Genomic DNA, 25,732 nt, shown 5'->3' on the forward strand with positions numbered 1-25,732 from the left:
TGAGTGTCCTGCCACAAAGGACACTGTTTATGCCAAGGAAGATTCATTTTTCACATAGAAGCTAAAGCATAAGCCCCCCAAAACCAGCCCCCCCCCATTTGTTTCTAACTAGGTAGCTTGGGGGAAAAAAAGTCGCAACATACAAATCTAAAGAATATGCAGAAACAGTGACTGAAGTGAAAAGAGAGAATCTGCAGTAAAGTGGCCTTTCTCATGGATTCATGTGGTTTTGTTTTGTGTTTAGAAACTAGGAACACAGGCATTAAATACAAACTTACTTTTTGTGTGTTAGGTGATGGCAGTGCATGGGGGATCCTTGCTACAGTCAGTTGATTGATTTGCCCTGGCACTAGCAGTAAATGACATAAAAGCCTGTACTGCAGTCTCAGGATGGAAACTTCTTTTAGGTGACTCTGGCAAATAGACTTTTACACCTAATCATCACAGAGTGTGCTGCCTACTCGTGTGTTCCTTGCTGCCTGGTTATGCTTGTGCTCAGTATCTCCCTCATTAGTTTTAGTCCTTCTTCCACCCTGTGCCTCACTAATCAGAGCTAAGTATCTTTCATCGGTAATTCTTTTCCTTCTCAGCCCTCTCCCAGGTAAAGCTGTATGGGTGCTTGAGAACAGGAAGAGTTTGTATTTTCAAAACAAAGGCTATCTCTCTTAGACACTCACGCAGAAGAAACTAAAGCTAGGAAAAATGGCATTATTAGTCTGTCTGTGACCTACCCATTTCCTCTTTCGCACTGCTAAAGCCAGTGTTACATCTTTGTCAGCACAATAAATTTCCATCATTTTTGCAAATGCTTTCCCTCCTCTAGGGATCTTTCATTGCAGTTGGCACTATGCAACCCTAACCACCTCCCCCTAAATTACATTACCTTCATTTGAGGCATTCCCATACAACAGAGTGCAGCTGTGATGAGATGTACGTTGGGTCAGTATACCAAGGTGAATTAAAAGGTATGAGCATGACACTGCATTTCCTCTTTCTGCTTGCCACTGGCTGCCTTGTGAATAGCATACTCATATTGTTTGCCAACTTGCAGAAAAGAAGCTGGTTTTATGAATGCCTACCATGCACATAAACAGACAGCATGAGATTTGGCAGACAGGAGCAAGTGATGACAGGTTGTCATCAAATTATTCCTTTATATTTTATACCAACAAGGATCATCCAGATTCGTTGGAAGGAGGATGCAGGAAGTATAAAATGTATTTTAGACAAGATTTCCATTAAGAGCACCCAAGTTTGCTAATTCTAATGCCCAATCATAACCTCTGGGTTTTTTTTCTTATTATTGGTCCCCTCTCCGCTTAGTGGTAATGAAAACAAAGCAGCCTTGGCCAGCCATTTACATAGAAGGAAATTGTAAGCACAGCATGTCTCATCAAACCAATCTGCTCTGCTGTGATTTTTGTGTATGGTATAACTGGACATCCCATCTAGTCAAGAAAACCCAGCTCTGGATGAAGCCAAAAGAAGTCACAGGGAATGAGACAAGGCTTATCAGGACTGTGAATACCTACAGATTGTAGGCTGAGGGAACCCAAGACCAGCTCAGGATACTTTGATTTCCATTCAGATCCTGACCCTTCTGTGTCTGAAGTAGGTCCCAAGCTAATTTGAAAAAAGGGGAGTTTTGGCTAGGGGGATTTGGGACACAAATGGCTAAGTCTTCAGCTGTCATAAATCAATACATTTCCATCTATGATAATGACTGGAACACACTGAGACATCTTTTTGTGTTTCTGAGCAGGTTTGTTCCAGTTAAGACTGCTTTCAGTTTTCATACACAGTTTAAGATGTTCAAGTCTGAGAGTTCTTCATTTGGAATAGAATCTGCACAAAAGAATAATGTTTGAGTGGATTTCTGGAGCATAAGTAGTTTATCAGGAAGTAACAACTTGCATTGCAAGTGCTTCCCCAGAAAGGTCAACTGACAAAGGTGCTTTGCACACTCCCCTCAAAACTGTAGGTTTTTGCTCTTCTGTCATATGATGCTCTAAGAAATGAGGCTACACACTTTCGTTTAATATTATAGTTCCCTCGTGATATCTTCACTTTCCTTAATGAGGGCAGTGTTGCTAACTTGTTAGGAGCCTGAGGACTGTATCAAATTAACATAGCATGGAAGAGAAATTAACAGAGAGAGGAGCTCCTTGCATGAAATAGAATGAGATTACTGGTGGCCCTTTCTTCAATCTTTAATTTTGTATTACAGACAAAATGTTAACAAGGATAATATAGAACACTGTTACTCAGAACTGGGATGCCCTTGTTTTTATTCAGTAACCTGAATGACCAAAAGTAATTAATCCTTCACAATACTAATTATATAATAAAGCAAGCATGATTTGGGTGTTTAACTGTGAGAAAGAAAGGGAAGGGGCATGGTCTTGGTAAAATTATTGGGGAGAAACAACAATGAATAAAAGAATCTTTTAGTTTTGCATAATAACTTCTAGTTTTGCATGTGTTTACACATGAGTAAATTGAAATTCACACTGTTGTGTCAGTAGGATAATATGCTTCTGCTAACACGCAAGAAATCAGAATGCAGCTCTTTCCATACTTCATCATAAAGCAAAACCTGGCAAGGGTCAGAGAAAGCCAGGCAATGGATTCATGAAGTAAGGGGAGTTTCAACAGAGACATCCATACCGTATTTTTCTTTTAAAAGTTCCTTTGCAAAACATGATTGATAAAATACACCCACTCTGCAGTGATTTTTGTCAGCCATACATACCATTCTTCTACAAGCACAAGAGGTACATAGAGAAGTCAGCAAACTGGGCGGGTGCATGAAATATAGAGCCCATATAATGTTTGTAAAGATCAATTTGCTGCAGCCTTGGCCTTTTAGTGGTTGTGGCTTATTTGTGCAATGGCAGTTCCTAAAAGGACCTGTAAGTACTCATTGCAGGACATCTGTTCTGCAGTGGCAATGAGGGCAAGGTGCTCCTTCCACACAACCTTCATTTGTGGTTTCACTATGCAAAGTGGGTGAGTCATTGCTGACAGATCCAAGGACCTGTAAGCCCAGGCATGATCAGTGTGCTGACAGCAGCACACATTCTTCTAGATAATGATTATTGCCAAATACCTAATTTTTTTTCTGGTGAAGTCTTCCTCTCTGCTTCTATGATTCTTGAATGCTGGGAATGCTGGAGGCAAAATCTCCCCTCATCCCCCTGCCTAGGTGCCAGTTGCAGGGGCATCTTCCCCTGCCTGATGGTGGTTCTTACAAGAGGAGCTTATGAGGGACTGAGCCAGTCCACAGAAACCTGCTAATTAACTTTGGGACACACCTGATTGTATCTTGTAGTGGTAAACAATTTTACTAAAAGATACCCAAGATTAGTAAAATCAGCTCCCTTCCTCTCTGGTTCTAGGTGTTCAGGCTGTGCAATGTCTCTAAATCTAGTAGAGAAGACCTGGCCAGCAGCATTTTTGTACCAGTGTAGTCATGGTTTAGTTTTGGAAAGCACTTGGTGGCAGCCCAAGCTTGGGTTGGCTTTGGCAAAGTAAGTGTTTGGGCATCAGTCCCCAGAGGGCACTGCCATCTGCTGTGGGTTGCACTGGGGAGCTTTACTGCCGTTTGCCAGCAAATGGCTATGAAACACTCGTGGTCAAACCCCACTTGCTTAAAGACATCTCGCAGTCATGGGCCAGGTGGACTTGTCTTGTTTCTTACAGTTCCAAAGACACAATATACAAATACAAATATAAAGACTTACAAGTCACATCCTAAACTAAACATAAGTTTGGGGAGTGATGCTCCTGCAGGGAGAGGTGCTAATTAGTGACACCTTCTGCTACAGAGCTCAGCAACAGACGGGTCTTACTGTAAATGAGTGATTGGTCTGGAAGGACTATGCTCTGGGGAACCTGCAGGAGTTAGACAGATTTAGCTACACCAATTGGTAATAATCTGTGGACAATGAACACAGGAGCTAAGATTTGTCAACTAATAGTACAGACAAAATGACAATAAGATGTACTTTGGAAAAATGATTGCAAGGTTTTACCTTTTTTTTTTTTTTTTAACAGTACCATGGTCAGGTGATATGCATCCTTCTCTTGGCAAAATTGGAAGAGAATTGGACAAAAGAATTTACCAGGTTCTGCCACAGATCCTCTATGAGATCTTAGTCAAGTCACTGAGTCTTGCTGTACTTTATAACTTGAGGACAGTAATATTTCAGTGCTCTCAATGCCCTTTATCTGTGAGTTTTCTGGCAGAAGCTCTTGATCTAGCCTTCAAGCAGTCAGGGGGAAAAAAGCATTCTCTTTCCCAAAGTTGGAAATACTTTGTTGAAAATCTCTGGTTAGAACACTTTCAATTTTCAAGTGGAATCCTGAAATTTGCTAAGAAAATCAGACATTTCATACAAAGTCTTTTTTTTTTCTTTTTTTTTTTTTCCTTCCCCCTGGACTCTTAATTTTCTATCAGGAAAAAAAAAAAAGTCTATCATATTATCTGTAATAGCCAAGCCTGGTGGACATATTTCTGGGATGCGGGACTCCTGGATTCAAAACCAGACAGAGTACAGGTTAAAATAGGTCTTCTCTATTTTAGTGAATGCCCTGCACCCTCTGGTGTTGACCGTAACAACACAGAAGCTCTTTCCTAGGTGTTTCCTTTCAAGTGGCTCAGGCAGAGTCCCTGCTCAATGGGCTGGAATGTTTCCTTTCCTCTGGCACTCCACTGAGCTTCCAGCTTCTCATGAGAATCCCAGGCAGATCCCTGCAGGCTCTCCCAAGTGATGGAGAGCCACAAAACTGGGTCCCAGTCCTTCTGCAGAGTCAGCCCCAAAGGATTAAGGTGGTTTGTAAAAGAAAGGCATCTCTCTGTAAATAGACATTCTTTACGTACCATCTGTAATGAAATCCCTTAGGAGTCTGACTTTAGGAGAATATTTGTCTCCACCAGTTACACAGTTTTGGAAGTTGAGGATGCAAAGAAATCACTTTCTGGTCTGCACTGTAGGAATAGCACCCCATCCTCATCTTACTTTTCCCTTTCCCTTCTGTATTTTTGAAGGATTTGGGCAGTTTCTCTCTTCACTAATCTGACTGCATCTAAGTGACAGGGCCACATTTCTTGTCTGTCCCCACATGCTTGCACCAGCTCAAGCTCTTCAGCTTGTTTCAGGCTGCTGTTGATGGTTGCCTGATTATGACCTTTCACCAGCTTTTGAGGCCCCGTATTTTGTGGTAAATCCCAATGTGGCAGTTTAGGGAAGGAAGGTGGATGTCAAAGAAGCTATCCAATTTTCGGTAGTGGGAACTGGGGACATTTAAGTCTCACAGGCGTACTGTTAATGCCAGCAAGACCCAGGAGTCAGCAGGGTCAGGCAGTGGGGAGAATTGTGACAGAGCAGGACTGTGGTTGATGGAAGGGCTGCACAGGCCCAGGTGAGCCCCTGAAAACATGCTCAAGAACCAGGCAGTAATAGTGCTCTGCCCCCATGCGTACTCAAGCTGGCTTCTTGCAGAGCCAGCAAGTGAAGCTTGGGAAATTGCCACAGTCCTTCACTCTTTTCCTCCTTCCCTAAAACATAGCTATCAAAACCAAAAGTGCACGCTTGTATTGTATGGGACGAGCCTTTATTGAAATACTTGACATTTAGTTCCTCTGCTCAGGTAATTTTGTCTTTTCAAAGGGACATTATACTTTGCATGGGAGTCTCTTGCTGGGTTATCTAAGTCATTTTTAAGAAACAGTCCATGTAAGTACAACACTCAGGCAAAGGCTCAGGCCCAGGCTACCAGAGGTCAGCATCACAGCCCCACCTGGGAAGTACTTCTGATCAATGTAGTCTATGATAGTTGTCACAGCCAACATAGTCTCCTCACATGTGGGTTGGATCTGGTCAGGGGGTAGAACAAATCCATGACTACCCTTGTCTCGCAGTTCAAATGTGTAGGAGAAAGGAATGCCAATCATGTGAGCCCAGTCCCGTGAGGAGCCTGAGTTACTGTCTGTGAATTTAAAAATAGACAGGAGATATATGTATTAAGCACGGTTCTTTGAAAATACTTCTTGCTATTGTTAATGCAAGATTATACCAGAACCCCTGAACTAAGCAGTAACCATTTATTACTGTGACATGGAGAGCTAGGTGCTGCAATTCTTAATTATACGAAAAGGCTTCCATGGAGTTTCCTAAGTGAAACAATCCTTCATAAGATGGTATTGTACAATAACAGGAGATGATTTCCAGGGATTATGTGTATTTAGCATTTTATTGTGATTATTGTGGGGTACAAGATGGATTGGCCATTTGTCTGCTCCGGTACTTCCTTTCCTACATTGGCACTGCCTGGAATTTCTTTGTATATTTGTTTTTAAGCATACTTTTGGTCAAGTCTGAAAAATTTCTGACTACTCCCTGTATCACTATTCATCTGCCTCATGGATCTTTTTTCTTATCTATTTGGTATAAGTACAAACCCTGGCAAAATGCAGTCCTAGGCATGGACAAGTTACCTTATACCGCATTGCTCATGCAGTAGGTGCCTGTGTGACTCGGGGACTGGCACAGTGAATATGCAAAACCGCATGGGTATTGGAGCCAACTACTTACTGTTCTGAGTGACTAGTGTGACTTATTGGTTACTGGGAAAAGATTGGGTTTACCAGGCAGTTTCTAGGGCCCTCTAGTCCTCTACGTAAAGGGTATCAACTAGTATCAGCCATGACGGTGTGTTCATGATGTGGCTATCCAGTTTATTAGGAGCGAGGCTGAAACCAACATATTTCTCACAGAACTGCAAACAGCTGCCATGTGATGGAGTAACTATAGACTTGATTGGGATTTTAATTTTTGCTTGACTCCAGTGAAGACAAATAGGAGTTTTGCTGCTGACTTAGCAGGGTCGGGATGATCTATCACCAATCTCCTTCTGTCCCCTGTGATGTATCTGTAAGGAATTCATGTAGGAACTAGCTTCTGATCAATGATTCCTTCCTTCCTTCCTGCAGTCAGCTTTATAACATACAGTGTTATCTTGTATTCAAATGACTGTTGCTTAGATGTTCCACCGAACCAGCCCATTAAATGTTACTCAAAGAGGAAACTCAGCAAAACAGTACTTACTGATGCCTGTGACACAAGAATGACTCTCTTCTTTGAAAAACAGAGCAATCAAAGGGAAACATAAAGAAACTTACATAAAATTAAAGAGGTTGATCCTACTTCATATCTGGTCCCATACTTTCCCATCAGGGCAGCAGATGCTTTCTTTGCAACATGCATCTGTAAGTCCAAAATAGGAACAGCATTGTCATCAGTGCCAGTACCTTTGGCAATTATTTTGAGTGGACCAAAATTTTTGTCTCTTTCAGCTTTACATTTACATATGACGAGCTTTAAGTTTTGATATTATTAGTTCAGGACTTTAGAGAAACTCATTACATACATTTGGGCAAATTTTCTTGATTTTTTTTAATGCCAATTATGTTGAAATTTTAAAAATTACTCTGCAATTAGGTAGAGAAGATATTTGCTTTGTTGTAAAGCTAGAGGGCTGTATCTTGGAAAATTAGAGTCTATGCTGTATAGCATCCTGATACTGACTACAGCAGTGACTGATCTCTTACACTTGTTATATCGCCATAGACTCTGTATCCCACCATCTTTAGAAACTGAGCCATAGATAGACTAAATGACTTCTCCTATGACTCATATGAAGTCTGAACCCAAGTCCTTCATGCTCTTGACTAGTGCTCCAGCTACTGGAATGTTCATAAATACACAAGTTAATGAACTCAAATTAGAACACTCAGAAACTGAGGGGAGAAGTAACTAAGAAGTAGGTGCCTACTTGCCTCCCATTCTCCTAGTGAGCACATTTGGAATACCCTTTCTGAACACAATCGTGACAATCGTGTGTATAATGTGCTGGCATCCTAAAGTGCAAACACATTCTTGTATGCAGCAAGGACTTGGTCCTCTTCTCCACTTACCTTGCATTGCAGTAACCCTATCTGTAATAGTTCAATTTTCCTGATTTAAGGTGAAGGATTAGGATTAATTCTAAGGCAAATAAACCTTGCTGATATTGCACAGAGCAGCAGTAACTCTGGGAGTCAAGCCCCTGAATATGTCCAGCTCCTCTGAAGGAGACGCAAGAGGGCAAATAGAGTTGTGCCACATGCTACTGCCTGTACTTGTTCTCTACAAGTGTAGAAGATGAATGTTTTGCCCTACCAGTTCTTCACTGTTACTTGGAGGTTTAGTTGTGGAACCATATGGAGTGAGGATGTACTGTCCGTAGGAGTGAATTGTTAAATAGCACAAAATGTCACTCTTCTTTCTTTCAATAAACTGAGCCATAGCTCTTGTCTCAGGCTCTGATTCTGGTCCAGATCCACAGAATATTTCACTGCTGCAGTTATAAGAAACACCAATACCTGGAGAGGAATACAAAAAGTGAATCAAAGGAGAGACATATAAATGCCAGTTCAGAGGGAACAGGGAAATTTACCTTGGAGTGTTAAGGTGTGTGTTTATGTGGGCAGGGAGACTAGACAGCTCAGTGGGACTTTAACATTTTACTCTGTTGGTAGCAACTAAATTTTGCTACAAGACTGAAATATTTGACGCACATTTACAGGCTGGCTGCAACAAAAACACTCTGACACCACCACAGTGTACCACCTGCCAGGGAAACTTTGGAGGCTCCTTGAAATATGTGGCAAACACAAATACTGGCTGTTAAGTAACTAACTCCTAGCATTACTGCCTAGAGCTGATGCTTGCTCCTGCAGTGAATTAGAGGAATAGTTATATAAGCAGCAATTTTCTGCTCACAGAAATAAATGCCGGTTGAAAGTCAATGACTTAATATTTTTACAGACCATGTTTTTATTTTTACATATGTCTTGGTGACAACAAGATGAGTATGCCTTTCTTACAGGACTTCATCTTATTTCAGAGACTAGTTATTACTCTTTCTTTACATTTGCGTTGCTGATCTGAAATACTTGGAACTTACTGCCCCAGGAGGAATTGAAGTTTCGGTTCAGGTCTGTCCCATAGCAGGTGCCATTCATATGTGGAGAACGATTTTTCCTCCACAAACGATCCTAAACAAAAGTAACTTCAGTTACGTGATAACAGCTCAGTGATCCATAGGACCTAGTGATAGTACAGTGTAAAGAATCCTTTATTTTAGACCTCTGCATTCTGAGTAACTCCTGCATTGTAAGAGTGCAAGTCTGCATGCAAGGGTGATAAAGCTTAGTGATAGAACATTTTATCTACTGCAGCCAGGCCGTCATCTTCCACAAGCCTGCATGCACCTTGAAATGAGCCTCCTGAACTTTAAAAAAGAGTATGCTTTTTCTGTAGTACTCAACTGCTTCCATGCAGTGTTGCACTCCTAATAAAAGCTTGGCATTGTAAGGGATACCTCTGTGTCCAAGAGACAATAGCTGAACCTATGTTTGTTTCAGATTCAAGAAGATGACTGCTTTTTTCGTCAGCTAATCTTGCTGCTGCTTCTTGGTTCCCTGCTATACTCACTGCTATACTTGGTTCTCTGCAGACCTCGCTACACTGCCTATATGAGCTTCCCAGCTGAATTACGTGTCCATCAAAGTGCAATGTGTGGTATGTCCCTGTCGTGCTTTAACCCCAGCTGGCAACTAAGCCCCACACAGCCACTCACTCACTCTCCCCAGTGAGATGGGGAAGAGAATAGGAAGGGTAAAAGTGAGAAAACTCATGGGTTGAGATAAAGACAGTTTACTAGGTAAAGCAAAAGCCATGCATGCAAGCAAAGCAAAACAAGGAATTCATTCACTACTCCCCATTGGCAGGCAGGTGTTCAGCCATCTCCAGGAAAGCAGGGCTCCATCACATGTAACAGTTACTTGGGAAGACAAACGCCATCACTCCAAACGTCCCCCCCTTCCTTCTTCTTCCCCCAGCTTTATATACTGAGCATGATGTCGTATGGTATGGAATATCCCTTCGGTCAGTTGGGGTCAGCTGTCCTGACTGTGTCCCCTCCCAGCTTCTTGTGCACCCCCAGCCTACTCGCTGGTGGGGTGGGGTGAGGAGCAGAAAAGGCCTTGACTCCCTATAAAATCCAAAACATAGCCCCATACTAGCTACTACAAAGAAAACTAACTCGTATCTCAGCCAAACCCAGCACAGCCCCAAAACTGCCAGGGAACAAGCTGGGAGACAGCAGGATCCACATGGTGGTAGGCTGAGCCTGTTGGGCCATGCTGAGGTCCTGCATTAAAAGGTGTTTCAACTGGGCTCAGGAGCCTGGAAGCATGATGAGAGTTGCTGAAGACCAACATTTTGCATTATCCTCCATATCACAAAAGGAAGATTATTTGGGAGGGCGCACCTATTTCAAAACCAAATAGCCCAATATTTGACCAATTCTCCTCTTGTCCCATGCTGCAAAGGTGCTTAGACCTATCTGCCAGTTGGGACCTCTTGCGAAGAATAACTGACTCGTCTGGATATGCTTAAGGCCATCAACCAAGACTTGAGCTGTTAGCAGGGAAGTAAGTTCATCCCCAGAAACCCAAAAGCAATTGATCCTGTGGTTTTGTCCTTCTCTCTTCCCAAGGCTCATAACACTTGCCAGGAATTTTTAGCCCTGTAATCTCAAGTGACTGCAGATTTACCAGAAGAAACAAAATCTCTCTGCCATGAGAGGATTTGTGTGAGTAATGATTCTGTCACTGTTCTCTGTTCAAATATAATTGCTATGATTGTACCTAAAATTAACCAAACATGCTGTGTATATCTAATTTTCAATCTTGTTCCTGGATTTTCACTACTTACTTTTTCCCAGGAATAGATGTAGCCATCAATATTGAGGACTGGCAAGATGTAGAGGTCCAAATTCTTCAGAAATCTGCTTATCCTTGGGTCAGATTTGTAATTTTGAAGAATCTGAAAAGAAAAAATACCGAGAACTGAGCAGAGAATCTAGTGGTAATCGCTGGAAAGAGCTAGTTTAGAACTATCATCAGGGAATCGCTCACTCCTGGATATCACCATGGTATCTAAGATCTAGTTGATCCCCAGATATGTTGAGGTATCTACCTTTTGCCATTAACAAAGTGACAGTGTATCCAGTTACAGCGTATTTCATACGTACACAGTCTTGCAGGTATGAAAGCTACATGATAGCATATCTGTGCGCCATGTACTTCCAGTACATGTGGAATATCGCTATACCATATCTTAGGGTTGCTGTATTCCAGGGCCACTGTGGCTTTGTGATGCAGAGAGGCTTGATTCAAAAGGCACTGTGGAAAATGGAGAGATTGCTATCAAGTTCAGTGGCTTTGGAATCAGTTCAGGTGGAGGAAACAATGCGCTAACAAATATTGTCCCGTATCTCATCTCAAACTGTGATTTGGACTTAGGCCTCCACAGGTATCTGTACTATGCACTAATTTTGAAAATCATATTTTAATAGAAAAAGCATAATTCTTGGCACCATGGTAGAGAAGAGAACTGAAGTATCTAAAGCGATATGGGGTTTTTTTATTATCTTAAGTGGAAAAGTGAGGACTCACTTCTTTCACAAACCACTGGCAGAAGGCTGGAGAGATCCATTCTCTGGCATGAATCCCACAGTCCATCCAAATGATCTTTTTGGTTTTATCTGATGGTTGACTGATCTGGGAGAGTGTAAAAATGATCGTTTGGAAAACTGTTACATTACAATAAAATAGCCTAGCATAATACAGAAAGAAAAGGATGTGCCTTGATATGCCATTGAGCCATCTGAGATTATTATTATTATTATTATTATTATTATTATTATTATTATTATTACAGATATCATTATGACAAGCTCTCTTTCCTAATCACCCCATCACTGTAGTATTGCAGGGCAAGAGTTTTAAAGTGTCTGTTGAGCAGGAGTGTCAATAAAACAGCTTCTTTTTCATTTATATTAGTCATTCGCAGGACTGGTTGTTCTCACTTTGAGATTCTTTCTTTTTAGAAGGGGAAGCACAAAAAGGCAGGGAATCTAATTTTACTCAATGATAGGAACAGATTAGACAATAACTAACCCAATTGTTAAGAATATGGTTTTTACTAGAGCATCTGATAAAAAATGTCATGGAATACTCCTAGCAGAAAGGGTATATGCTGTAAAAAGTAATAAAAAACAAAAAATCAAAAGTCTTTATCCTCACACACAGCTGTTGCCAAGCTAGTTTTAGCTTGATTTGTAATTCTAAACAAGACTTCAGCTAAATTTGTTGTTTTCACTGCATAATAACAATAGCAAGGTTATGGTGATAGTGTATATGAAAGTTGGCAAATCTTACTGTACTGTAGAGTAAAACCATCTCCTGTTATTTCAGTGAATTGGGATGAGCACTGTCTTAGGAAAGATCTGAATCCTGTCTTCTCCTGTGTACTTTTTTGTGCCTTTTATTCATTTTAAGAAAATTCCTCTCTTACCTGCAGATAATACATTGTTCGATTCTCAATTGTCTTCCCCAGGTAGTGCTGAGTCACCAGCTTGCTGTTGCTTTTCTGGATCTGAGTCATCCATTGATAAATCTAAAGTAGTCACAGAGAATCCTTGGTCCAAAGTGGGAGTTTCCTTTTCTTTCCCACCTCCATTTCCAGATTAAACTATTTTCTTTTGCTTAGACAAGCAATGTTTTCCTCAGAGCTTATTTCAATCTGTGATATCACTTAACACTCATGGAAGGCCTTTCACTTGCCTCTGAGCAAAGACATGGTTGTATCTTGCTGGGTGTTAAAAGATAACATCACTGCAATACAACACTGATACTCTATTCTGGATCTCATTCAACATGCCCATCCTATTGGGCATCTTTCTGTTGACTTCACCAGACATGGAGCCACGCCATCAAATCTTCAAAACGGTATTACAGTCTCTTCCCTATCAGTACTGATTTTCTACATCTGAGTCCAGCAGCAGTCATCCCCAATGGGTAGCTCAAACAAAATACACATGAGGATTAACTCTGTTCTGTGACTCTTATTATGTGGCTAGGAGGAAGAATACCACCATGCTCTGCCTTTATCCAGGCTTACCCACTGGTCTGTGAAACATAGCACCAAGAAGTCTTCACTACCCACCCTCATGGCATTATTCTCTCCTGAAGGGTCAAAACCCTGTCCTTAAATTAATTCTTTCTACAGGTCTGCCACTGTTCACCTCTTCTTCCTCATTGGGATTCCAGAGACCACAATAGTCATTGCACTTCACCTTTGGCTCAGCCTCAAACATACTGGGGGTTAAATGAATAAATACCAGAGATAGTGATAAAGCATAATAAGGTAGAGAGGTAGCAAACCAATCAACTGAACCCCAGAATATTATCTGCAAAACAATATGGCTGCTTCATGCAGAGCATTTAGGCTTTGGTCAGGGAGGAATTGAGGATTTAATCAAAATCAACGGCAAATTCATGTTCAATTCAACCAGGCCAAGATTCTAGTCAAATGCTAAGGACTGATTCTGCAAAGAAGAAAGCCAGAAGGAGCTCCACTGACTTCAGCTGAGCTTTCTGCAAGCACAGAGTTGCTTGCTGTGGCATTTACAAAATAGCAGCAACAAAGAAAGCAAGCAGATTTAGGTTTCTCTTTACCTCTTCCATTGGATGATACTGGGTGTAGACGTAATCTTCTGGGACCTGCGTGTGGCTGGTCCTCTCCCTTCGCATGCTCTGATCCACAAGTTCCTGCACATCAGATATTAGGACTCTGAGGGGAGAGGAAAGGGAGAGGTAGAAAAGAAAACAATCCCTAACAATTGCTGCAGAACTATCATGGTGTGTACATTGCTTATATCAACAAATGAAAGGATTTAGCCTCTTCTCTTGTGGGCTACCTGGCAAATTCATCACCATCAACTTAATGGTTACTTCCATGTAAGAGAAAGTTCAAAGTACTGAGAGTTTCACTGGGTTTTAACAATAAAATAATAATTTTCCCAGTTTTTTTTTTTTAAAGATTGACAACTTTCTACAAAAAAATGTTTAATATCTTTCTTTTCTTTACCACTTCTACTTCTGGGCAAAACTTTAAAATAACACATTTTAGGAAAAAGAGGGAAAAGTGAAAAATTCAAGATTAGGGTTTCACCATATTTTATGGAGACATTTTCAATTTGCAAAGGCTTCACAGAAGTATTTATTGCAATTCACAAAACATCAGAACAAAACCCCTCTTTCCTCCAAAAAGCTCTTCTTGCTTTTTAGCCACAAATTAGTTCAGAAATGAGTATAGCACAGGAGTGATTCCATGATCAAGGGAGTCAATACAACCTTTTCCTTGGCTTCAGAGGACTTTGGACATGCACTATGCTTTCTCACTGCAATCAGCCCCTTGTGACACTGTTACAAATCTGTGCTCATTGTAAACTCTTGTGATAAGACAATTGCAAAGGTAGCTTAAACGTTGTTGATTTCAAATGCTGAAAGTGCTAATAGGCTATTCTGCTGACAGTAGCACTGATCGGCATTTCTGGAAACTGCACATAAGAAACTTTTAAGAGTAGTTACAGCTGACTTTCACTCTGAGCTTTGATGTTTATTCACATCTGAACTTCAAACTAAAATTCAGGCAGTGCAAATTCCCATGAACTGAAACCACACATGCAAAATGCCTTATCAGAGCTCTGGAGAATTGAAAACCCAGAGTCTGACACAGTCAGAATATTGATGTCCTGATTATAATTTGTCATTTATGTCTCTATCATTATATACCTAACTGTCATGTTACCTTCCTTGCATGTCAACTGCCTTCTAAAAGGTGGTTCCTGCTTTGAATTTTATAGGAACTTTAACTCTAACATTGCCGTACTCATCTCAACCCCTTTTCAATACAAAGCCAGAATTTCAGCTTGACTATTAAATTACCCACCTCTTTCTTTAGGACCCTACACAAGGTGGAAACAGTTCTGGCCCCAATCCAGGGGGGAAATAAAAAAAAAAAAAAAAAAAAAAAAAAAAGATTAAGCTGCTACCTTCAGTTTAGTCTTTAAATTTCCACTAGAAACAGTTGAAACTATTAGAAAATTAAGAGCCTTGACATGAAGAAGAGGTTAAATATCTTCTGGAATGTTGTCTAAGTCCTGAATATCTAAACCTGATGCTAGATCATTTGTACTGGCTCCCACCTCATCTCTCTTCATCTCTGGTTGTCAGGGCATCACACTTACTAAAAAAAATTTGTCAGGCAAGATGCAGGATGTCAAGATCAGCTTTAACTCTAAACAGCTTTGAAGTGGCACCAATTGTCCTTTAACTTATCTTGGATTGGTAAATGTCAGTGTATGTCCATAGGCCATTTGTCACCAGCCCTGATAATGACTACAGGTTTGTTTATATGAAATATAGCTAGCTACTGGTTACCTGAAAAAGTCAGTTACACATGGGAATGGAACTGTGTGAGGAATAGATCTTATTTAATCCCATTTGGCTTTATAAACACTCTTTGTATCTGGATTAGATCTTCTGGTTGGAAGTAGAAGTGTGGCAGTTAGTGAAGATGTGTGGCTGGGTAGGTGTGATAAAGCATCATGAGCCATTTGCAGCTCCTGGCTCCCAATTGCGTGCGCAGTGGGGACCTGCCACAGGGACTTTTGTCCCAGGCTTGGATGTCTGTTTGGCTGGATGGTGCCAGGAAATTCTTACTAGCCTGGCAGGGGAGGAGGGGATAGGGGTAGGAAACTGCAGCTTTGAAGAAACTGGCTGAATATTCATTTTGAAAGGGCTCTTCTCAAAACCAGAGGAGCAACGAAAGACAGGGAAGGAAAAGCAGAGCTACAGAGACTGCTTCGCTGCAGTCACACTAATTAAACCTTTGGCCCGTCCAAAATAGGGAGGACCTTGTGTTCAAGTATCCATGGTTTCCAAGAGCAAACCATGCTCCTATAAGTAGTGGTTGTACCAAGTTTGGCTTCCTTTAGTTTACACTAAAAAAACTGAGCCATACATCCAAGTGCCATCCTCTGCTGCTGAGAAGTCAACAGCAGGAAACAAGACAGATTGAGCTGTCTTGGATCCCAGCTTCAAATTCACAATCCAGGCTAGATGGAAGGTGAATAAGCAGGGCATAGGGGAATGTGCTTTTGAGACTCTAAGATATATATAGCATCTGTGCATTGGGCAGGTCAAGGTAAGTTGGAGGCACTTGGAACAAAGGTTGGATCCTATCATCAGTACTTGCTGACTGTTCATTGGAAAGGGCTAGGTCCTTTTGTGATAGCAAGGAAGATTGTTAAAGCCAGCCCTTCCCATCAGGAAATCAGAGGTTGTACTTGTAAGAGATCATATGCTGATCTAAGCTGTCTTTCACCTCCTGCACCAAAGGGGCTGGGACCCTTATGTGCAGGTCTTCTCCAGCCCAGATGTCTTCAGGCAGCAGGGGCTTCCACAAATCCAGCTGTGCAGAGGAGAAGAAAGAAATGCACAAATCAAGCTCTGTTTTCAGAATGAGAAAATATATTTAAGATAGAGTAGCTGCATATCAATAAATGGAAGAAGTTTTCCTTCAAATTCTCCTCTTAACTATTCTCCAGCCATCTGTTCATAGAGCATGCAGAACAGGGTTAGTGTTTCCATTGACTCGGGCACCACTGGTAAGGAGCAGCACCTTCACAGAGCCATGAAAGGAAACTAACTTCTTCCCACAAATTTCTTCAGGTAGTGGAAGGGCAACTCCACCCTACACTAAGGAAAAAAAGCTAGGTAACACTTTTTCAAGTTTACTTTAACCTTCATTCCTGTCCAAAGTTACATGCAAATTTTACAGCCCAAGACCTCACTCTGCTTTTTGGGCACACATGGTTATTCTTACTCACCAGTAAACTGCTGCAAAGATGCTGAAGATGCTGGACTTGCTGAAATGTTTCTGGCACAATATGCAAAACCTGATCCCTGGAAATTCAGCAAAGAAACAAGATCAGTTTTAATGTCTGTTAAAGTATCCATGATTTCATAAGTCAAAGGGAGATATTTTGTTATGTAGAAGGAAGACAGAGCATGTAACTGAGTGCTGTTCCAATAAAAACATGTCTGAGTGATGAATTCCTGGAACGTTTTAGCTACAAATAGGACTAAGTAATGTGAGTTTTCTGTTGCTAGAGCATTAGGTTAACTCTCCTTCCTTGCCAGTGGCAATTCTTTATTCACCATACCAGCTTCACTGAAGCCAACTGCTTGCATGAGCCCTAGTGTATGTTTCTGCCTTTGCAGGACCAAGGCCAAAACAAGATCATTCTAATATATAATAAACTATTTATTTGATAAGATGTCACTGATTTTTCCTCCTGTTTGGGACTTATTCAATTATTCCAGATAGACTTGGTGCTTTGCTGATCTACTTCAGCATGCAAAAACATTAAAGCGCCATGATAAATGAACATTGCTAAGAGCTTGAGATGTTCACAAAGCACTTGTCATGAGAATAGCCAATTTATTGCACAAATAGTGAATAGTACAGTCTCCAGAATTGTATATTCTTACTGAATTCCCAGGAAACAAAAATTTCTAGTACAGGATCTGTCATTTTATATTTCTAGAAAAGACACACAGGTCCAGTGTCTGAGTATGTGTTTTCATGAGGTTCTATGAAACTTTCATCTACTACAGGCTTAATTGAAAAAAATATCGAAAGTTTACAAAGAACAAATTAAAATGGTTGGAAATGCAGAAAAAGCAAATCTGTATGTTCTATTAAAAAACCCTTTGTAATTATTTTTCTAATATTTTTTCAGTGATCGTTCAGATCAACTTTCCAGGACTGATAGCAAGCGTGACATTTCTAATGAAAGAGTTTCATAATGAGGAGTGGATTTTGACGACTACATACATTACATTACTCAAAGGTGAGATAACAGCTACCTGCTACTGATGTGATACTATGGGGAACCTGAGAAATGTTCGTATTTGTTAGTAACTAATAACTACTGCTTCACAGTCTCCTTCAGTGACTTCAGTGGGCCTTGGAACCTTTACAGGACAAGTACAAAAGAAGAACATTTTACTTTTAAAGCTTTTGTAACAGAAATTCTTGTTGCAAAATCCTTACATGGCTTTTTATTAAAGCCATGGTCATTATAACACACTCCCATCATCTGAACTGCAACTGTTATCATTTGTGCTTCCATACAGAAATGTACAATTATCAGTTTAATATACATGCAAATAGAATTCACTGTTCATTCACATTATCCACTGAAAAATAGGGGGATTTTGTTTTTTTTACATCTCTCTTGAAAATATCACCTTGGCTGTTAGAGGAATGTAGAACTTGATAGTTGAAATGGGCTGTTTACTGCTGGTTCAGGAGACGCTGTTAGCATATAGGACCCTCATCTATGGGGCAAAATGAATACATTTGCATTGCTAACTATTTGGTACAACAGCCATATCTTTGTAATAAACCTTGTAGATGCAGGATAAACATCTTTGCTAGGAGAATAAACATCTCAGCTGCAGTTCAGAGTTTATTCTCTCTAAATGCCTGGGCTTGCTTTGCTCTTTGTCTATCAGGAAGGGAAACAATATCCTGTAATATCTTTCTATCCTCATTGACATTATGTCTTAATTACACCAAATGAAAGAAATGCCAGACAGTCAGATTGCTGCCAGATGGCCAGCTCTTATTTACTGATAAACCTTTTACAATAGCCAGTGTGGAGACAAATCATTTTTAATAGTAAACTAAGATTAGAAAGCACACACTTGTTTATGATTATGGACTAGGATTCTCAGTTGAGAAGTGCAAAGTCAGCCCATGTGACCACATGAGAACATCAGGTTTTTAAATGCTACAGTTAAGTTTTCTTACCAAATTAAAGGACTGTTCTCAGCACAAGCTGTGTTTCCTTGGATGCTCATAGATTGGATGTTTCATTTAAGTTGTTGAACAGAACAATTGACAGTGAAAATGGGCTTTACTAGTCATTTCATCTTTGTGCAGGTACTGCCCACCCGAAGTCACACTGACCATTCAGTTAAGTGTGTTTTTAAATCCCATGCAAGTACTCAACAGGTTCAGTCCTGGACAGCAATTAGAAACAAAAATGAACGCTACCTAACCAAGGATCTGTTGAATTCTGTTCAGTGAAATCGACAGGTTCTGACTGCATCTCTGATACAAATCTAAAGACTAAATATTATCCAAGGGAAATAACACATTTTAAAGACAGAAGCAGTGACTCTGTATGCTTTGCCAGGAGAGTTGTTGAATGGGTATACTATGAAGGAACTTACTTGCAGTACGTATTACTTGGTTTTCTCTCCTTTTTAAAGCTGTATTCTTGGGATATAATTAGCCTAGAGGCATTCAGCACTGGTCTATTTTCTCTGTTTACTTTAGAAAATTCCATGTATAAACTTGTATGTGGATAGCTGGCCTCCACACTATTTTTGTGCCCCTCCTGCAAATCCCAACTGCTGTAAAGGCAGAGTGACTTCTCATTCCTTGTAAAGTTGTGGGTGAATGAAACAAAATAGTTTAGATAGATAGGCAAACAGCATAATTTTATATCACTCATTTTCTTACGAAGCAGAACTGAGAGTGGAGAATACAGCAAAACTAGACATTTCATACTTTTTGAAAACATTAGTCAGTAATAAAAATGTGATAATCTCATTCTCTGAACACCTTGGGGTGAAGATTGTCTGGACCAACTCCATTAGCTTTTTTTGTTATTGTTACAGATTTCCAGCAGGGGTTCAGTATCTGAGCTGCTTTTGAGACACCATCTTTTCACATAATCTCAGCTGTCTTTTATTAATGGATATAATTTTGCTCAGTCATCCCCCCCACTTTATACTCAGAAAAGGCATTTTATTTCTGCAGCATCTGATTTCAAAGTTCATTATGAAAGAGGCTAAGCCAAATGAATTTCAGCTAATGGAAGCAGAGCATCCTGAGGTACATTTGAGCAGCATTCTGTGTCTCCTTTGGCTGCAGCCATATCTTTGTTGGCTTGGATTTGGTTCACTCTTTCTTCATTTCCCATCTTTATTTTTTCTTTCCAAACCTTACAAAGCTTATAGCTTAGTAACCCTATCTCCAGGTTTTCAGTTCATAATTGTTATTACTCTTCTTACACAGTTCCTGGGAATTTCACTGCACAATTCTTAATGATACCCCATTCACACTCACCTGTCATATTGCAGTTTCAAGCTGTGTTTTCCAGGAATTAGCACCCCCAGAGAAAAGATGATCCCAAGAAAAAGCCACATCTTTGTGCAAAGAACCCAGCCCCAACAGTGCAGCACTGGAGAGGAGGAGAATAGGCCTGGACTGAACACTTTATTTGTACAATTATAATATATAACCAGACTTATTCTGGAAGGGAACTTGCCCTTGTTGAATCATTAACTTCACTTTTAAATAGTTCTACTTTTTCTTAATTCTCCAAGCTCTCTTCCACACCCCAAAACACAAACACATAAAAATAGCAATATTCTCACTGAAGCACTTCTTCTGAGAAGTAAGAAGATTTTTCTATGTCACCTTAAAATATTTGAAAATGTTATGTGACAAAGTTGGTAGTCATTGGAGAAAGTGTTATCTGCAAGGTCCACAGCAACTAGTTGAAGGTTAGCTTATAAAAATCAGAGGGATGGGAAGAACAAGAGAACAGTGGTAAAACAAGCTCCATCCTTGCTCTCTTCCTTCCTGTGTTTGTGCCTTTGTGGAGCACTTCTTTGACCTCTTAACTTTAATTCTGTCACTTGCCTAGCCAAAAAAAGGACATGAAAGAAACAACCAACATTCCTGTGAAAGGAAAAGATGGGGACATCAGAGTCTCATCTAAACCAGTTTCAGTTGGACCAGATCAGTATCTGGCCACAGACTATCAACTTTACACTGTCATAAAGAGTGTTTTTGTTATATACTCAAAACAGTGGGCTGGTTACTATCTGAAATATTTAATCTCTTGCTTAGTTCATATATTGAGAGTAAACAGTTGAATTCCTTCCTTCATAGACTACAGTTAGACATATAACACATTTCTTCAGAAATCTCAGCTTCTCTCTTGGACTAAAGCTATCCCATGGTGATTCAATGCAGAAAACTGCATGCATTTGCGGTGAAGAGAGTCCAGTAAGTCAGTTTGTTTGTGTACACATGCAATGGACATTAACTGTAATTATAGTATCTTTGTAAATCTTTCTCAGTGAAGTATGAGTTCCACTTACAGTACTACCAAGGCTGTCATCAAGGAAACAGGCAGCAGAACTGTCCCAGTATAAAAGAGGAACAGCTTAACTCAAAAGTGTGTTCTCACAAAACCAGGCTGCATGCAAAAGAATATGTCCTTCATAAATCACACCAGACCCTTCCCATTTTATTGCCAGTTTAACCTGCTCAATTTCCTGAACCTGAAAATGGTGAATATTTCCCTCCACGTAGATATCCAACCCACAGTGACTTCCAGAAGAACTGAAGGAAGTCCAGTTTACAGGATTAGAGGCAGCTCCATTTGTGAGGAATCAGAAAAACAAACTCATGTTGGCAGACCATATTCCATATTGACACTCAGGACATCTGCTCAGATAATCTTTGGGTTTGCTTCCTTTGTCTCCACCACTGCTATGAGGTGGACTAATGTTTTGAAGTCTTCTGCAGTGTTGTCTGTGCCCTTTTACCGGAGCTGGCTTTGAACTGGGGTTCAATCCCTTGACAGGGACTCAGAATCTAGGAACAAGAGAAATGGAGTCATAGAGAAAAAAACAAAAGGCTTCAACTTTTTTTTTTTCTCTTGCAAAAAAAGATATGCACAAATGGAGCAAATCATGATATGCACTAAAGTTCAACTCAAGCCCAAAGCTTACCCCTCTATGCTGAAAGCAGAAGCTATTTATTCTGTGGTGAAAACATTACTCCTGTGATTCCAAATAGTTATGAAGATAGATAGGGTCATTTTGTTTAATGGGCATAGGATTCAGAAGAAATGACAGTTGCTTGCTAAGTCTTTGATTCAAATTCCTTTGAAGTCTAGTTGATTTTAATGGGCTTTAGATGAAAGTCCTGTACAAATAATCACGGACTTTTCTCACTGATTTAAAAAATTGACTTGTTTTGGGACTTCAGCAAAAGATTTGTTCATGAAAGAAAATACTTAAGTATGTACTTAACATTCAGCTCGCAAGCAGCATTGCTGAATTCAGAATAAGAGCCATTGGAGACATTATTCTGCTACCAATGCAAAAATATCTTGGGACAAACAGTTAACTTCAACAAGCCTGTTGCCCTCTTGGGCATAAATAATGTCTCTCTCAGTAATAAAGTCAGTTCTTTGGTCAGGTTCTTACTGGCAGCTGCTTATCTTTCTAGCAAATGTGGAAGGCAGCTTAATCCATTTATTCCCTCCTTGAAAACTGTGCAAAAAGGCATGGGACAGTCTGGGGAGAGGAAAGGTCGTAAACATATGGCACAAACATGCCATATGAAACCATGTGGTGTCCTTTCTTCCAAACAAGTTTACTTTGCCGTTCTTCCATACGTTCTTCTTAGAGCTTCAGAGCATTTTTTCAGCATCAGTTTAGCCTCTCAACTGCCCTGTGAGACAAGCAAATATTATTTCCACTACTTAAAAGATTAAGAAAAAAGGGGGGAAAAGTGACTCCCCAAGGTGACATAGGAGCACTGCTGCAGAGCCAGGAATAGAATTCAGATCTCCTGACTCCCTGTCTGGTGCTTCCTTAAATATATGACCATCTGCTCTCCTGCTGGAAGTATAGATACTATATGCTGACTCCAACAAGCTGGCTGCTAAGCCTGTTAGTTTATCCTCTTTTTATCCCATACTGATATCATCTCAAGCTAAGCTTTTGGCCTGGAGTCAAAGTGATTTCCAGTGTTTGAATGATTCGACCTGCTTGTTATTGTTTTAACCTTGCACCACACATATGCTCAGCTATTTGTGACTTACCTGCATACAGTCTGTGTAGCAATAGCTGCAAGCTAGAACTGTTGTTTAAAGATTCCATACTGAAGCATACCACATGTTTTAAACAACTATCATATAGTGGTGAGTTTGATCCTGGTAGCTGCCTGCACCCAGATTTCCTGCTGAGCTGCATGTAACTTTCAAGGACAAAATGCTTATTAAAAAGACAAAAAATTTACACAATTGTGTGTCCCCACAAACATCAGTTCATCATGTTAAGCTTTCCCAGTTCCACAGCTAAATCCTGCACTGACTCCATCTGAACTAAAAGCCAAACTAGAGCTAAATGGTATTCAACATGATCAACATTTTTTTAAAATCATCACCTTGATTCTGAGAAAATAAACCTCCAGTAAATCTCCTTCTCTGCAGAAAATTCACAGTGTGCGTCCAAGACAGAATCATCACTCAGTAGGGTCAATACAATAGCATGCTGACTAATGTGCCTTAAATCCTAGTCTTCTATACCCTCTGGTTATCACTGTAGCTTTACTTGGAGGAAGCACACAATGAATGGACAGTGTCTTTCCCATTGACTTGTCATAGGAGATAGCTTATTCTATAGGTATTGTCTTTTTCTATGAGTACTAAAAGATATTTTTGTCTTTCTGAGCAATGTTCAAAATATTCCAATTCATTCTACGATATTAAGTATATGGTCTTAATTCTGTAGCATATGAATATTCAGCAATACATTGTGTGGTCTGCAATGTGAATCATTGTTCCTCTCAGTATGCCAAGTCTTCAACTTTCACAGCTTTGTTAGAGAAAGGTTTTTCTGAAATTCTTTGGACTTCATTATGATTTGACAGTGCTAACTGTTCTTAAGCCTCGTTAGCTCCAGCAACAATCCTAGCATAAGTGGGAATATACTGGAAGCTATGCTAAGTTACGACAATTCTCTTCTAGAGTCATCTTGCTGAGTTTTCCTCTCTCTCTCTTTCTCTGAGATTACACTGAAAACACCCCATTAACCTTACATTTGGGATTTTAAAATAATCTTAAACCAGAAAGAATTCCAGCCAACATGCACTAGATTAGAATGACATTACTAGCAAACTTTAAAATTAGTTCCATTAAGCCAACCTTAAGTGTCCTGCAGATCAACTGACATAGGATACTTAAGCTTTAGCTTAGTGGAACTAGTTTGATGATTGGTACATGAGTTGTTAGTAATTTCAAGAAATACACATTTACAGGTACTTTCAAAGATTTCTACATAGTTTTTACAGCATTTATACACATGCTTACATATTTTGAGCCAAAAGAGGAAATATTAGTGTGTTGTGTTAGTGTGGGAAATAACACCTGCCTTTTCTCCACAAGTCCCATGATGCAGTTTTTAGACAGCTTTGTTATCAGAGAGGAGCTTCAAGTACCCATTCAGTAAGCAGTTCCTTATGGAAACGGGCTGAAGCAGGCTGACAAAATCTGTATTGGTTTAATTAGGTTGGCAGAGCAGCTTCCTCAGACACCATTTTCTTTACCTAGAAAAGGAGAATGTTATTAGTGAATTCTCTTTCCTTAATAACAGGTGGCCTGTTATTTTTCCTTCATCCTTTAGACAGCAAAATGTCACTGCTAAGGAACCTTGAGCTGGTCCTTTAACATACAATCTGAATTCAAGACTATGTTTACCACCTGTTACTAAAAGGTAACCAACACTATTGGTTCAGTTCTAGGAGTTAGGGGTGATCACCTTTATGAGGAGTTGTGCACAAAATCCTACAGTCCTTATGTAAACACAATTCCTATGGGAATTTCTATGGCAATTTAACTTAAAAAAAACCTGGTAGTATATTTCAGGTGCAATGGTAAATTGTTGGACCCAAAGTCCACACATACAAGCTGGCTGCAAAATATTGCCCTTGTAGTTTGATGAAAGGAAAGATTCAGTTTGCTGACAGTTTTTAATGTTCCTAAATCTACTGTCAGAAAGACCAGTTGGATTGTCTCACTCACCTTCTCCAGGCCTGAAAACTTTCCCTCATGATGACATGATTAGAACTTATAATTTCAAAGGTATTGCTCTGGGGGAAAAGGATTATCAGAAGTGTTTGATCCTATATTGATGTTCTGAGTGGGCAAGAATTAGACAAAAAGCCTTGATTTTGTGAAGAAACAAAACTTCTTGTAAACCTTTAGCTGTCAAAGCAATATGTTGTTTGTTTTAATTAGGCCTTTTTAAAGAGGATGTCACATAAGATTAAAAGCCTATCTTGTATTTTTAAATAAAATAATTACCTTTGTAAGTAAATAAACTAGTATTATTTTATTGCTACTAGCAGAACTGTAAAGGACAACACATAAGTCTCTATTATTGCTTAATGGTTAAAAAACAAGCTTACTGCACTGTATTCTAGAATAACTAACATTATTTTTAATGAGTTCTATTACAAGAACTAAAATACTTCATGATTAGATGAGAATATGCTTGCATACAATTTCTTAGACCCAAACAACATACACTATATTCACTTTAACTTAAGTAATTAGCTTTTGCAGCTATAAAACATGTTCATATTAGCCTTTGGCCTCTGTTCTATCAACAATGATACACATTCTTAGCTTTCTGTTCAATACCAGCACCACTGAGCATACCAGTATTGCTTGCATGCATGCCGTTATGTATGTATGTCCATGCAATGTGAGTAATACTCTGAACCCCTCAACCAGCATGAGGATCTGTTAAAAATGGTTATGATGTCCCTGAGGAATCTCAGTGATTATTAATGAAACCATTAGTACCTGACAAAAGACCTCAAAGAGG

General features: G+C 39.8%; 1 protein-coding gene across 1 annotated transcript; it reads right to left on the bottom strand.

Moving 5' to 3' along the window:
- Window positions 1-5,722: 5,722 nt before the first annotated feature.
- Window positions 5,723-20,342, bottom strand: CPO (carboxypeptidase O). The gene is made up of 11 exons (XM_075029284.1): window positions 20,166-20,342; window positions 16,849-16,924; window positions 16,306-16,430; window positions 13,631-13,745; window positions 12,468-12,569; window positions 11,567-11,671; window positions 10,824-10,934; window positions 9,010-9,100; window positions 8,223-8,425; window positions 7,184-7,268; window positions 5,723-5,991 (listed from the first exon to the last, which is right to left on the bottom strand). The coding sequence occupies exons 1-11, from the start codon at window positions 20,243-20,245 to the stop codon at window positions 5,723-5,725; spliced, it is 1,362 nt and encodes a 453-aa protein (XP_074885385.1). The 5' UTR covers window positions 20,246-20,342.
- Window positions 20,343-25,732: the final 5,390 nt, after the last annotated feature.

The sequence above is a fragment of the Buteo buteo genome, chromosome 5 (genome assembly GCF_964188355.1).
Source record: "Buteo buteo chromosome 5, bButBut1.hap1.1, whole genome shotgun sequence".
Taxonomy (NCBI): Eukaryota; Metazoa; Chordata; class Aves; order Accipitriformes; family Accipitridae; genus Buteo; species Buteo buteo.